Below are 14,859 nucleotides of genomic sequence, written 5' to 3' on the forward strand. Positions count from 1 at the left end.
ACCAAAGTAATTATATTATCATAAGTACGTTTGTGATTATCTGTGTTTGGCTCAATGTTTTCAAATTTTTCAACAGAAACTTTATCTGTCTAGTTAGCAAATTCCGCGTTGAACTCTGAGCAATAGAACTGCTTCTTTATTGGTACAGACATGCACAGACAAGTTTTCTATCAATCAATTAGAAAGGTGAACTATGTGACACCAGAGTTACGGTTTGTTGCTGAGTTCGGACAAGGGTTATCAGCATAACTTGTGACCTATCCAAAGACATTACTCGAATGCTTAGAGTCAGACCATATATTCTTTACAAAATTCACATGTTTATATTCTGGTTTTTTATGTTTTAGAATTTTACGACGCTCCTATCGTTTTAATGTCATGATCAGTAGGTTTTTTCATGTTTGTGCTTTCTCTGTTATCACTTCCAAATAACATTAATTTAAACCAGGGCCATTCGTCACTAAATAACATAGGTTTCCTCGCTATTGGTAGATTATTGTCAGGACATTGTTAATATGGCAACCACATTTCAAACAAAAATAAGGTACACCCACCTACAGTTTAAAAAAAACTCTGGAATGCTTGTTGTTTGGGCTCATAAGTGCAGTAAATATGAGCTCATGTGTCGCGATTTCTCGTCGCGATCCGTGCACGTGACAGCGACGAGAAATCGCGAGAACTCTCGGTGAATGTCGCGAGGAGAAGTAAACGTTTAAACCGGGCATTCAATTCTCTCAAGTCACTACATGTTGTGTGGTATCAAATAAGTCTGACGTAGGGCCGACCATATTACTGACAATTTAACTGTACGTGGTATGCTGTGGTACGCTGGAAGTTATAGAGGATTAAAGACATGATAGGACCATAGTTCACGAGATACACATTTATTGAATTCTGGCATGTATTGTTTACTATTTCCGATTTACTTACACCAACAATGATTTTGGAAACAGAATTAGGGAGATAGTAAGATTTATTGCAGTTTTGCAAATACAACAACCAATTCAATGTTGAAATGTGTATTAGACACCAATTGTCCAATGGATATAAATACAAAACGAGCACATTTGCATTAACAAATTTCAATAGAGAATAATTAGTATTTTCAACCGTCACCAACATTAAATAAATGTTCACGTGATGCACTTTGCCCGATGATTTTTCGTTCCAAGCAATTTTCTGGAAAGAGTGGAAATAAAGCAGCTCATTATAGTTATACATACCCGAATTTGTTTTATTTGCAGGTTTGTAGATTGTTACATAGTTTCTGTGTGGTACGGTATGTTTTACCTGGAGCCTTTTTAGTCGAAATCCTTCACTATCCTTAGTTTGGTATTTACTGTCAGGTCAGTTTTACGGCCATAGGTGGCGCTCTTTACGATAGAACGAACGGTGGTCGGCGCGAGCCCTTGATAGGATACAAGGTGCAGGTACATGAAATTATGTTTTTAATAGACAATTATTAATATTCTATCACTAAAATATGTTCAAAATTAAACCGTATCTCCTAAAGGAGAAGAAATCCGAAGAGTACACAGTATATACGTGAATATGAAACCCATTCAAATAAATCACTTCTTGACATGCTTCGTTTGTAGTTTTTTTTTTATTTATTCGTATACATTGAGAAAAAATTACCATTTTAACTTTTAGTGTCTTACATATCAGTCAAATGAAGTTAAAATTTAGAACGGTTGGCTTGCTTACTATTTATTAAGTTAAAAATATGGTTTTTAATCCACTCAGTAGTTTGTATACCATTTCAATCTTTCGATTTAAAGAAAAGTTCAAACAGATGGAAACGGAGGAATTTGGATTTGGAGAATATCATAAATGCACAGCTTGGTACCCACGTGCTTTGGAAATTACTATTTCTTCTCGGGGCAGCTGCATTCGGCTGTAATTGAAAGAAAATAACATATAATATGAATGTGTAACAAATTTAATTTGAAATAATTGAACTTAATTTGCCAGTTTAACATTGCCAAAAAAGAGAAACTCTCTCCATTTACTACCTCCTCTCTCTCTCTCTCTCTCTCTCTCTCTCTCTCTCTCTCTCTCTCTCTCTCTCTCTCTCTCTCTCTCTCTCTCTCTCTCTCTCTCTCTCTCTCTCTCTCTCTCTCTCTCTCTCTCTCTCTCTCTCTCTCTCTCTCTCTCTCTCTCTCTCTCTCTCTCTCTCTCTCTCTCTCTCTCGGTGCACCGGTGGTTGTGGTGGTGGGTAGTGGTGGTGGTGGTGGTGGTGGTGGTGGCGGTGGCGTTGGTGGGGAAGGGGGTTTTCGTACTTCGTAATCAGTCCATTTTATTTTTCGTGAATTGTAAAAAGAAATCATTTTAGTGCATCTTACTAAGAATTGTATGCTGAACAACATATCAAAAGTCAAGAAAAATATACGTAGTGGGACATTGTGAAAATGAGGTTTTTATTAATTAGCATACATAGCGGGAATACTACATTCATAAAATGTTGTTTTCGCAAACAAACCTAGCAAGGTTATGAAAGTATCATTTCAGTCAATCACTTGCTTGTGTCAATTTACCACAATGACACGATAATGTTATAGTCTTGCAATCTAATCTGGCATGCAATCAAACTTTGTGTACTGACTAAAATAATTAGTCAAACTTAACGATTTGCCTGATATAGCAGGAATTACATATAGTTTACATCCTGTTCGAAACAAATGACATGTCACATGACATGTCAAGGAGGCTGTGAAAACGCAACATTATAGTCATTATCAACCAGACTATTAATGTTACTATGTATACCACCTGTCGTATAATGGTTTAATCTATACCAACATATCTGTATGTCACATGATCACTTTAGTTAATATTTTACTTCTAATAAAGACTTAGTACTTAGCAGCAGTACATGTGTCTTGTGTCTGTATGTGTCCGACTGAATATATAAATCAACAGACAATAACAATTAATTATTACTGTATCAATGGGACACAAAGGCAATTTATCGTAGCTGCATTTCATTTTGCTTAATTTCGCCTATTCTGCATCACGTGTCCCCTTATAGAGACCCCTTACTCCCCTCTAGGAACGCTTAGAAGGGGTAATTTTCAAACAAAAATAGGAGTTCAAAATCTCTTGAAAAAATTGTGCAAGGATTAAGGACAATCGCACAATATATTGCACAACCTCAATAAACGTACTTCGTTCATCAGAACAACAACAACACCCCCCCCCCCCCGTCCAAGTGATCTTTACGAAAGTTAACAAACTGAAAATCATGTTGTCAGTAATCGAGTCATAGTGCTTTAAAGGCAATCTAAAGGGTGAGAAATTAAAGTTTCAAATGGCAGGGATTGAGACAGAACAGAATATGAACATGTTTTGTTTCACTTTTAAACACATTAAAAACATAAAGACCAAAGGGTATGGACAATGCAAGAAATAACAAACACATTGATACTAGACAAATTGCGCTTTTACATTCATTTAGAATGACTAAATATAAAGAAAACGTCCTAAAATGAACGATTGTGATAAGCAGATAATGACAATTTGTTCCTAAACCATCAATAATAGCATATATATGGTAAAGTAGATCTAAAAACAAATCAATCAGTGTTGCCTTAAAATACAAAGGGGAGCACTAGTAAACCCACCCAATGAAGATATATTTATAGACATGCATACAATCCGATGTAATGATCACAAACGGTGTTGGGATATTGATTGAATCAATATAAGTACTTTTTCCATTTCAGTACCTAATGATAGACATACTACTCACAATGGCGTTAAAAATGTATACTTATTGTACGTTACATGTAATCATTGTCCTTAATTAAAGTAATTAATATACTCACATTAAGTCTGTTTAAATTCAATAGGAATGGTTTTACGTCAAAAGTAATTCCTCACCTTCAGACCTACTATACCCATAGACATGTTAGTTGCATTGGTTTTTGAACAAATGGTATTCATGAATATTATAATCTTCATTAATTAGCTAATATTTAAGAAACGTCATTTTTCACCATGTTCCCCAACTTAGATTTTTCTAGACTTTTGATATGTTATTCAGCATAGAATTCTGAGCAAGATGCTAAAAATTATTTCTGTTGCAATTATGTCCCGATTTCAGCCTATATTTCCGCTAGATTGACTGGACTACAGGTGGATATCTATACCCAGGACTGCTGCAAACAAATATCTCAGCGAATAGAAGAAATGTCTGGAGTACGGCAACCGAGGAGGCTCATGATATCACAAATTAATTTTGATTTTAACAAAGAAAAAAGAAAGAAAAAAGGTTATTTCATATCAAATTTGTTTTTAAAGAAAAGGGTTTGTTCCATATCAATTTGCATTTGCAAATCAATTTCATTTTTATTTTCACTTGCATTTTCAAAATTCTCCGATTTAAATTCGTTTTCATTTTTACTTGAAATTGCAAATCGATTTTCATTTCAAATTCTAAATTCATTTTCACTTGCATTTGCAAATCTATTTTCATTTCAAATTCATTTTCCTGAGAAAGTGTGTATTTTTTTTCTTGGGTGGGGGGGGGGACAAAGCCCAAGCTCAAAGTTTGTCGGTGGAAAGGAAGATGAGCAAGGGAATTCATACATGAAAAATCGAATACTAATACTGTCACGGATATTAGTCAATTTGATGCAAACATAACATTGGGCGATTCACTAAGTTGTACAACAAAGGAGGCTAAACAATAGAATAGCTCTAGTTGCTTCGGAGACGGTAGACTGTAATTTGCAATTTCAATTTTGGAATTGTGTGACGAAAAAGTATGCGCTTTGGAAGTTTAGTACTATACTATATTGCCGCGTTAAGTTTGATACTATGCGTTCAGCTGATTAAAAAGACACACGATAGAAATATAATTGCTTAATTAATAAAAACAAAGAGAAAAATGGGAATATATATAGTTAATTAATATTATAATGATCATTTTGTGTGCCATACCACACAGTATCAACGCAGGGAACACAACAACATATACTGATGAAACAGAACTAACCATCAAATTGACATACGTATCCTTTCTTTTTGAGGCAGAAATCGTCGTCATAGTCACCGTCTGCATCACGGTCTTTACGAAACCTGTCAGAGAGAATATTTTTTTAGTTAATGAAGATAATAAAAGTTAGCGTGCAATATTCTCACTCACAGCCTTCCCAGTTTAACAAACATTGTTCCAAATAACTTTCTACTTTTTAGTTTGAATGAGTACTGGGAACGTATAAACTGTGAAGTGATAAGTTGTATTGTCAATACTTTTAGTTTTACCTCCAGCTATCCCCTTTAATATCTACATGTTTTTGTACTTCTGTCTGTCCTCTGTTTGTGCCTGTCTGTCTATGTATGTATGTCTATATGTCTATCCCACTTCTTCCTGGCTCTGTCTGTCTCTGTATGTATGTATGTATGTATGTATGTATGTATGTATGTATGTATGTATGTATGTATGTATGTATGTATGCATGCATGTATGTATGTATGTATGTATGTATGTATGTATGTGTGTATGTATGTATGTATGTATGTATGTATGTATGTATGTATGTATACATGTATGCATACATGCATGTATGTATGTATGTATGTATGTATGTATGTATGTATGTATGCATGCATGTATGTATGTATGTATGTATGTATGTATGTATGTATGTATGTATGTATGTATGTATGTATGTATGTATGTATGTATGTATGTATGTATGTATGTATATGTATGTCTGTCTCTATATCACCCTTGTCTATCTGTCTATGTCTGCCGTCTGTCTCTCTGTCTCTCTGTCAGAGAGACAGAGAGACGCAGACTGTTTCTTATAGAATACTGCATAGTATACGATACTATAGTATTTACCAAAGCTGAACACAGTTTTGTCCTTGAGGACGACCACCGTTAAAGTCACTGTCATCAGGTTGATTATCTTCCCATCGTACGTAGACCGGACATGTGTCTTTAATCCACTCAAAGTCTTCAGCACTGTGATCAAATGGGCGTGGATCCTCTGTATTTTTATCTTCGTAACCAATCCAGAATCCGTAGTTATTACACTCTATCGTGTTCATTTCGGCGCTCTCGACTGCAGCCTTAATGTTATCCAGTAATTTTTCCGTCTGTATTACTGCCAGGTGACCACCACTATTTTCGCATTCATAGATGGCTTCCATATAATTTAAGCTACCGCAGGAAATCTTGTATGTGTAGCAGTCACTACAATACCTGTAGGTTGCTGTAAAAGAACGATGACATCATTAGCATTAGTCGGGGGTGTGTATGGATGGATGCATAGATGGATGGATGGATGGATGTGTGTGTGCGTGCGTGCGTGCGTGCGTGCGTGTGTATGTGTGTGTGCGCGTGCGTGCGTACGTGCGTGCGTGCGTCCATGCGTGCGTGCATGCATGCATGCATGCATGCATGTGTGTATGTATGTATGTATGTATGTATGTATGTATGTATGTATGCATGTATGTATGTATGCATGCATGCATGCATGCATACATGTATGTATGTATGTATATATGTATGTATATATGTATGTACTAGTATGTATGTGTGTATGTATGTATGTATGTATGTATGTATGTATGTGTGTGTATGTATGTATGTATGTATGTATGTATGTATGTATGTATGTATGTATGCATGCATGTATGTATGTATGTAGTAAATCGAAATGAACTTACCCATCGTCTCGTCCCCTGCGATGGCACACAATGCAAACGATAGTACAAGAAGAACTCGAATTACCATGGTTACCTGTAGTGTCAGCCTCCTACTAATAGAAAAAATAGATCGTGATGTATGCAAATGACATGTTGCATCCGCGTCATTTTTTGTCTGTACGTCCAACTTGAATACAGAACGACTGCTTCATTCTAACCCCATTTACTATAAAGTAATATTATGGGTTATTGTATTAAAGATGCTAAAAGAACTTCGATCTTTACTTGAATACCACGGATTACCAAATTTACCATCGCAAAGTATGACCAAGTACGATAAGAAAGTAAGCCCATTTGCCGTCAGCTGCCGAACCCCATTCACTATTAAACCTAACACGCTTAATGTCTGTTTTAACATCGCAAACATATTCTGATATAAAATGTATCATTGTTGCCTTAAAACGAGAAATTTGGAATTTTCAGTGATGTTATTTTCGCCCTTAAATGTTGCATACATTTTCCATATAATTGTTTTCACATTTAATCATTTAAGGCAATCTCCCTTCAGTTCAAAAGCTGACACTTTCTTGTGTACCCTTTCAGTTGTTGAAATTCTATAAACTAGCTAGAACGTTAACATGACTGTCATTATGTTACATGTATAGTTTATGTGCCTGGTGAAAAACAGAAGTGGTAATGGTTGAGATGATTACCATTGCTCTTCTGCGGTATCATACATTACTCTATAGAATTATTATATAGATACTTTCACCTACCTGTCAAACCGAGTTTCCACGATGCAGTGGCTTGGCACGTCAACAAGATTTCTATACAAAGTAGTTTGCCGTTTTTCACGGGGGGATATGACCTAGTCTGTATTAATGCTTAATGTTATTTTGACAGTGTAGAACCATACGTGCTTTAGTATACGGTAAATTTGTTCATCGACAGTTTAAACAAGAGTTCCACTTTCCAGATAAAAATAAGGGTTGTCATATGCCATTGATGACGTTTGGTTTATATTGAACGCCATACTATGATGACTATAAAATAACACACCGTTAATTTAAAAAAATTAAATGCATTGGAGCATAAAGTGTTTACAGTTAACATTTGTCAAGCTTTGTGGAGTTACATGTATAGGCTTTACCCATCATGCTCCGGACCCGCATACTTTCGACCGAGCTGAAAGCGCATGAAAGTTTGAACTGCAATCACATTTCTTCCCTAATTTATGTCATCACAGTTACGATACATTAAAACATAGACCCTCCAGTGGTTGAGGGTCTATGCTCAAACTGAGTATCCAATTACAACGCTGCCAAGGCACCAGTTGGACTTAAATATCAGTTTCCAACTTTCGAAACTGTGGTCAGGTGCTAGCCAAGGGCAGATTTGGGGATTTCATTAATTATGTGTTGTATCAGACAAAAATGTTTGTTTTTGATAGCATTGACCAAAACAAAAATGGTGGGGAGGTTGTTTAGCTGTTCAATTTGCCCACCAGCCCACTGCCCACCAAACATTGTGAATGATTTACCCACTCCCCACCAAGAAAACATTTGTGCTTTCCACTATACCAACATAAATTATTTATTCTGACGTGCACAATGTGCGCCCCTTTGGGAGTTTGGCTTCCAGCTCAACCAGTTAGATCAAACAAAGATATCGATTAATGCAATGCTTTCACCCTGTGAGGGGAGAATAACCAATTCACTGTGGTGGCAGCGATTCTGGGACTCAAGTCCTTTTCCATATCTGGCAATATTTTAATCATGTTCATGCAATCTACATTAATTTTTCATCTTTATTTCATGACATACATAGATTGATAACTTCATCCAAAACTTCCACCAAAGCAAGTATCGTTCAGAGCAGTGACGAGTAAGATTCTCGTTTAGTAAACAAATATTTTACACTATTCCTGTTACGTCCAAAGATATAGATGACAGTACAAATATATGAGTGCGTGCGGTTGTTAGGATAAGGCTGGGGTCAGAATTTAGGCAGGGGGGGGGGGGGCTGGGGTGAAATGGGGGGCATGAAAAAAATTGAGAGTTCAAAGGGGGGACTGCAAAAATTCTGATTGTCTGAAAGGGAGGGCGAAATATTTTGCTCATGACTTGAACCAAATTAAACCTCGTTTACCGAGTAAATTAAATTTTCTCGTGGCTTTGCCGCAATACCTTCTAAAAACCTATATTCAGTAATGAGTTGGTGACAGCCATGCGAATGTAACTGTGTATATGCCTTCCCCTGTCTGTTGTGTGTCTGCCAAAATATAACTTAAAGTGTAGGTAATATAGCCATATAGGTGCATAATAATGTATTGACTCGAATAAAATTGGGGTAGTAAAGACAATTTTTAAGCAATCTATGGCTTTCCATAATGTGTATGGCTTGAAATGTTATGCCATTAAATGTCTTCTTTTTTTAAAAAGTGCTTACTGTGGGAGGGGTGACACTCCCCACTAGCTGTCATGGGGGATGCTGTTCCTGCTCAGAATCAAGATTGAAAGAGAAAACTCTGCTTGCTAAGGATCTCCAAGTATAGGTTACAGCTTAATGTGAGCCCTTTTTCACAAAGCCCCTCATTGTTATGTATTTAAACGCTTAAGTTGATTTCCACCTTTGAAGTAGAGCGGGGCGGTACTGTATAATTACACATTAAAATATGTGTGGCCTGAAGGGGGGGGGGCTATGAATATTCTTGGGTTCATTTCGGGGAGTGGCATGAATTCTTTGAGAGCGCGAGGGGGAGGGGGGCTGCGAACAAATTTTTGACCAAATAATTTCGCCCCCCCCTGCCGTAAATGCTGATCCCAGCCTAAGTTTTAGCAAGCTGAACAGCGTATTGAGTACTTTGACTTTCACTTGTTGAGGAGGTATATCTTTGAGTATCTTGCTGTATGTATGACAGTAACACAATAATCCAGATAAAATATGGATCATGTCTCTTCGTACGTGGTGTCACTTTGTACGATATGATTCATCGTAGCTGTACCTCTGGTATACTAGTTAGATGGTAACGAAGTAATGAAGTGGAACTGAAGCCTTAGATATACAATGTAGTCTAATAGAGTGTGATCGAGACGCTACTCTAAGACTTTGTACACGTGCACGTGTATTGCATTACCATGGATCACTATCTCCCAATCTCCTAACTCAACTCTATTCTCTTTTTCGGAAATGTTTTTTTTTTTCAAATATTGATAATACTGCACACTTTAATGTTTGAGGTGAAAAAACGATTTGGCTATACAAGGAACGGAAATGTGTCTGCATTTTTCACAATGACATACTCATTACAATACATTAATCGTATCCATGACAACAATCAAAAATAAAGAATAGAAAATAATATTCATCTTCCACGATCAGATTTTCTTTATTTTGGGTAAGATTTAATAAAGAAGGTAGCAGATAAATAATAAAATACATAACATCTGAGGAAGTTTCATTCCGTTGTTTGATCTGCCACTCCAAATTAAACTTTCCACCAGAATACTTATCGTTTATTAACATTAATCAAATTCTTTTTTCATTACATTGGTCGGTTCAATTTTAAGTGGATATAGCTAAATAAATGGTCTGTTGGGTAAGGTGTGACCATCGACAGGTTTTCGATCAATAAACTCGTCTGGTGTTTTGTAAACGTGGCCATATGGATGAGAATTTGGTATTTATTTTGGAATTTTTATTATAAAACAATTTTATCATGGCTTCCTATTTGAATAATCAATGTGAAACAACATATGCCAAGTCTGTGTTTTGTAACTCAATTAATTGGCAAAAGATTAATACACGTGTGAAATGTTTGTTATTGTACGTGCAATATCAAACTTTTAATTTTTACACATTGTTTTTTAGATTTTTGCAATGTATTGAGTTACAAACATAGACTTAGTCGATGTTGTTTCACATTAATTTTTCAAGTAGGAAGCTATAATAAAATTGTTTAATAAATTAAGAATCAAATAAAATAAATACCAAATCCTCGTCATTATGGCCACTTTAAGATAAAGATTAGATCAAATGTCAATGAAACTGAATACACCCTTTTTTCTGGCATCCTGATAATGCAGTCACGTGAAAAAATATTCTACTTTATTGGACCACACCCAGCTGAAAAAAAAAACGGAAAAGAAAGTTACCATCTTGAACATTTGGAAATATACAACGTTAACAAAATGTAATTTGTCATGTTATTCACAAAAGATAAAATCGTAATAATATAGACATTGTATAAACATTGTCGATGATGGCCACAGTTACAAATCTCAGTGAGTAAATTATATTAAGTGAAGCCGACGAAGAGTCATCATTTGACCGAAGAAACGGATAAAAACATTTGTATGTGTCTGTATATACATGTATGTGTGTACAATTATGAATCCACAAATTAACCGGTAATTGATCAATTTGTTAATTAATCAATTAATTATTTATTTATTTATTCCCACCACCCATTGACCATTATCTATTTCCAAACCTTTCCTTAAATCACGTGATCAGAATAAACCATACTTTGTTTAGAATTATCATTTTATTAAATGTTACATATTAGTATTGTTATTGTTATATATTTTACCAATAATGTATCGTTAATGATGACTTAAATACCTAGGTCTTTGTAGTATATGTATATCATAAAATATTATGTTCTATAAATGAACCTTTTCGTGATTCAATAACTAAAAACTGTATCAACAGTAAGTGTCTTTACCTGGTACTTGACAGACGTATCCCTTCTTCTCCCTACAGTACTCGTCATCAAAATACCCTTCACCAAGAACTTTGCCCTTCTTGTTTGTTCTATACCTGAAAAGAAACAAAAAGACAGAAATGTATGTTTTCAGTGTCTCCGTATAATCAGGGTAACAGTCATGAATCTCGTAGCATAGCTGTCTTAGGGGTGAGATCAGTTCAATGTAGTATAAAATACTAAATTCTTTTACTTTGGGGTGGGAAAGTTATTGAGCCATTTTAGTTCTCATCCTACACAATCGATTTTACTTTTAATGGATGTTTTGTACCCCTAAATACAAATATTTCTTTTCAAATTGAGAAATGGAATAATTTTGGCTATAGTAAATGCATGGCACTAAAATAAAGTAAAGTGTCAACAAAAGAACTATTCTTTACTCACTACATACTGGCTTTATATTCATGGCACTACTACATACTGATTTGAAATTGATTGTGCGGTTTCAATTTTGGCCAATTTAGTTAGAAGGGGGTGGGGGAGGAGTCTGGGGCCTAGGTATGAGAATTTAGTTTTTTATCCTGCATTGAACTATTGATCTAAACCCTTACTGTCATGGCGACGACTTTGTTGCTTTACAGAATATGCAATATGTTAGGTTGACTGAGAGAGCTTCTATATTTGTTTGAGAAAGAAAAAAAGGAGACAACAGACAGACAGACAGACAGACAGACAGACAGACAGGTAGACAAACAGACAGACAGACAGACAGACAGACAAACAAACAGACAGACGGACAGACAGGTAGACAAACAGACAGACAGACAGCCAGACAGACCGACAGACAGACAGACAGACAGACAGACAGACAGACAGACAGACAGACAGACAGACAGACAGACAGACAGACAGACAGACAGACAAACATGCAGGTAGACAAACAGACAGACAGACAGACAGACAGACAGACAGACAGACAGACAGACAGACAGACAGACAGACAGACAGACAGACAGACAGACAGACAGACAGACAGACAGACAGACAGACAGACAGACAGACAGACAGACAGACAGACAGACAGACAGACAGACAGACAGACAGACAGACAGACAGACTTATTTAGATTGGTGGCATTTATAGAGATGAAGAGACTTCCACACACGTGCTTACCACAACTGTACACAGTTCTGGCCTGAGTGGTCATACTTCTTCTTGTTGTCATTTGGTTGGCCCTTTTCCCATCGCTCGAAAAAAGTACATGAATCATACAGCCACTTGAAGTCTTCTGATGTATGTTTATACTCATCTACAGTTTGGTCTGGATCTGTATATGCAATCCAGAAACCAAACTGGTTGCACTTCTTGGTATTCAATCCTGCAGTGGTCACAGTCTCTTTAATTCCATTAAGGAGGACTTCACTTTGTATGACAGCAAGATGACCTGTACCAAAGTCATTTTGAATACTTTCACACTCGTTCTTTGCTTCATCGAACGTCTTCTTGCCACAGTGTATTTCGTAGTCCCAACAATTGTACAAGTTAACACTTGCTGAAAGACACAGAAATATATCAACGTTATATTGCCTTGATCCATTGTCACAATGAACTGATCAGTTACAATGTAACAGTAAAAAAATCTTATAAACAACAAAAATATACCATTGCTTTTTTGAATTTTTAAGATGATGAAAATGAATGAACACTCACTACAAGTATTTCAGATTGATATAACTTCGAGGAAATAACTATACATGTTCAGCTAATAGATTCAATATTACAGATTGTGTTTACTTGATGAAAGTGACGTCCAAATCTCTCTTTTTTTCAAACAAACAAACAATAGACTATGAACGATTAACCAAGTACTTAGGGGTACACTATTTGATTTCGGGGGTGGGGGTGGGGGTGGGGGTGGAGAAACTAGCTATATTAATGTCAACTTCCCAGGTACGTGTGTTTTTTAAAAGTTTTATTCACTAACTGTTGGCAGATGGTCAAAGTTGGGCCGATCGGTGGTTTGTCAGAAAGTCCACAACTTGACACATACAGACATTTCAAATCTCTTCTGCAATATGAAAGTTATCTTTCATATATCGGTAAGATGATATTTCTAACGACTCTTTCTAGATTTAGAGAATCTGCTCACAATTTAGCAATAGAAAGGGCAGGGGAGACGGTGTATCTAGATATAGAAGATTATGTATTTTTGTATTTTTTGTAATATTGGTAATTTGATTTAAGATGAAGTTTATTTTTGTTTAATATGCCCTGTATATCCCACAATAATTCTTTCAGCCCCCTTCGCAATTTTAAATTTTATTCTTTGATGACAACAAATCATGTTCATAGTTACTCAGAATAATTTAGCAAAGTTTGTATTTTTTGCTTTCCATTTACGTCAAAGTATGATGGACTAATTTTGGTTGTATTTGCTATTATTATGTGGATTTGTATGTACCATTGCTGTTTGTCACAACAAACCTCTACATTCGCAGAGTTTGTATAGATTGATTTCAGTACGCGAGGCCGGTCGCCACGGTACTCTGAATAAAGCACATTATTATTGTTATTATTTTCAGAACACCGGTCTCAACAACTGGCGTCTTTGACTCCACATGTCTTTAATTTCTGGTTTGTTGCGAGAATGTTATGCAAACCGCTTTCAACTGAAAATTCCCGTACTTACTTTCCGTCACCGTGCTGGCGGCTGCCCCTGTCATCTCTAGAGATACACCTACCAACAGGACGGCTATCACCTTCAGAGTAGTGCACATCATGATCCAGTGATAAGCCGGATTGTTCAGTGAAGCTGCCTGTTGAATAGAAATACAAACACACACACAGGTACTGGTGTATGGTATTATAAAACATGCATAGCTACACATTACTGTATGCCTTCTTGAATCAGTATCAGCATGTTGAAAGAACGTTATCAACAACCAGGCACTTACCGCTGAACAACTACATTAATGGAACTTATGCTTTCAGTAGCAAAAAGGAAGACGTCACTTGAATGATAAAATATTGTGTATGGGACTAGTTTTGGTGTAGATATCGCTAATAACTTAAGGTGGACGATATTCTTGAGAAAAAAACATACTTCGATAGGCTGCAATCAATTAGAATAATATTGGCTAGCGTATACGATAATGAAAGATAAAGCGAAAAATAAAGACGTGAAAGAGTGAATTGAAAGAGAAGAAAATCAACGGTAGAAAACACAATCATGACTACCAGCTGACGAAATGAGAAGGAAAATGTGGCATAGAGTCTGACAAATAAAGAGTCAATCGTTACGTACCTTTCAACGGTTATCAAAACCTCCTGATAGTCGACGTTAATGATATAAATATGACTATTTCACGTATTTTCTCATCCCGGGGAGACACCCCTGTGACCAAAGTGACAACATAACAGTTTGTTGACCCTGTTTCTGTACGCCTACCATTTACTCTAGTCACAATGTAAAGTATCACATATATAATAAAACA

General features: G+C 36.1%; 2 protein-coding genes across 2 annotated transcripts; both read right to left on the reverse strand.

The window, feature by feature from the left end:
* Positions 1-1,810: 1,810 nt before the first annotated feature.
* LOC144434672 (salivary C-type lectin 2-like) lies at positions 1,811-7,478 on the reverse strand. The gene is made up of 5 exons (XM_078123174.1): positions 7,437-7,478; positions 6,682-6,773; positions 5,852-6,224; positions 5,000-5,082; positions 1,811-1,897 (listed from the first exon to the last, which is right to left on the reverse strand). The coding sequence occupies exons 2-5, from the start codon at positions 6,746-6,748 to the stop codon at positions 1,869-1,871; spliced, it is 552 nt and encodes a 183-aa protein (XP_077979300.1). The 5' UTR covers positions 6,749-6,773; positions 7,437-7,478; the 3' UTR covers positions 1,811-1,868.
* Positions 7,479-10,654: 3,176 nt separating this feature from the next.
* LOC144434694 (uncharacterized) lies at positions 10,655-14,721 on the reverse strand. Its single transcript, XM_078123210.1, has 5 exons — positions 14,670-14,721; positions 14,055-14,181; positions 12,539-12,917; positions 11,387-11,481; positions 10,655-10,785 (listed from the first exon to the last, which is right to left on the reverse strand). Exons 2-5 carry the CDS (start codon positions 14,143-14,145, stop codon positions 10,763-10,765), a joined length of 588 nt encoding a protein of 195 aa, XP_077979336.1. The 5' UTR covers positions 14,146-14,181; positions 14,670-14,721; the 3' UTR covers positions 10,655-10,762.
* Between the last annotated feature and the right edge of the window lie 138 nt (positions 14,722-14,859).

Source organism: Glandiceps talaboti, chromosome 4, assembly GCF_964340395.1.
Source record: "Glandiceps talaboti chromosome 4, keGlaTala1.1, whole genome shotgun sequence".
NCBI classification, from domain to species: domain Eukaryota; kingdom Metazoa; phylum Hemichordata; class Enteropneusta; family Spengelidae; genus Glandiceps; species Glandiceps talaboti.

Coding starts and splice junctions, on each gene's coding strand:
- LOC144434694 (XM_078123210.1), bottom strand. CDS start 14,145: ATGATGTGCACTACTCTGAAGGTGATAGCCGTCCTGTTGGTAGGTGTA. Junction 12,918..14,054: donor CGCCAGCACGGTGACGGAAA/GTAAGTACGGGA, acceptor TGTGTCTTTCAG/CAAGTGTTAACTTGTACAAT. Junction 10,786..11,386: donor ATACGTCTGTCAAGTACCAG/GTAAAGACACTT, acceptor TTTTTTTTTCAG/CTGGGTGTGGTCCAATAAAG.
- LOC144434672 (XM_078123174.1), bottom strand. CDS start 6,748: ATGGTAATTCGAGTTCTTCTTGTACTATCGTTTGCATTGTGTGCCATC. Junction 6,225..6,681: donor CGCAGGGGACGAGACGATGG/GTAAGTTCATTT, acceptor GTTCTTTTACAG/CAACCTACAGGTATTGTAGT. Junction 5,083..5,851: donor CAAAACTGTGTTCAGCTTTG/GTAAATACTATA, acceptor TCTCTCTGACAG/GTTTCGTAAAGACCGTGATG.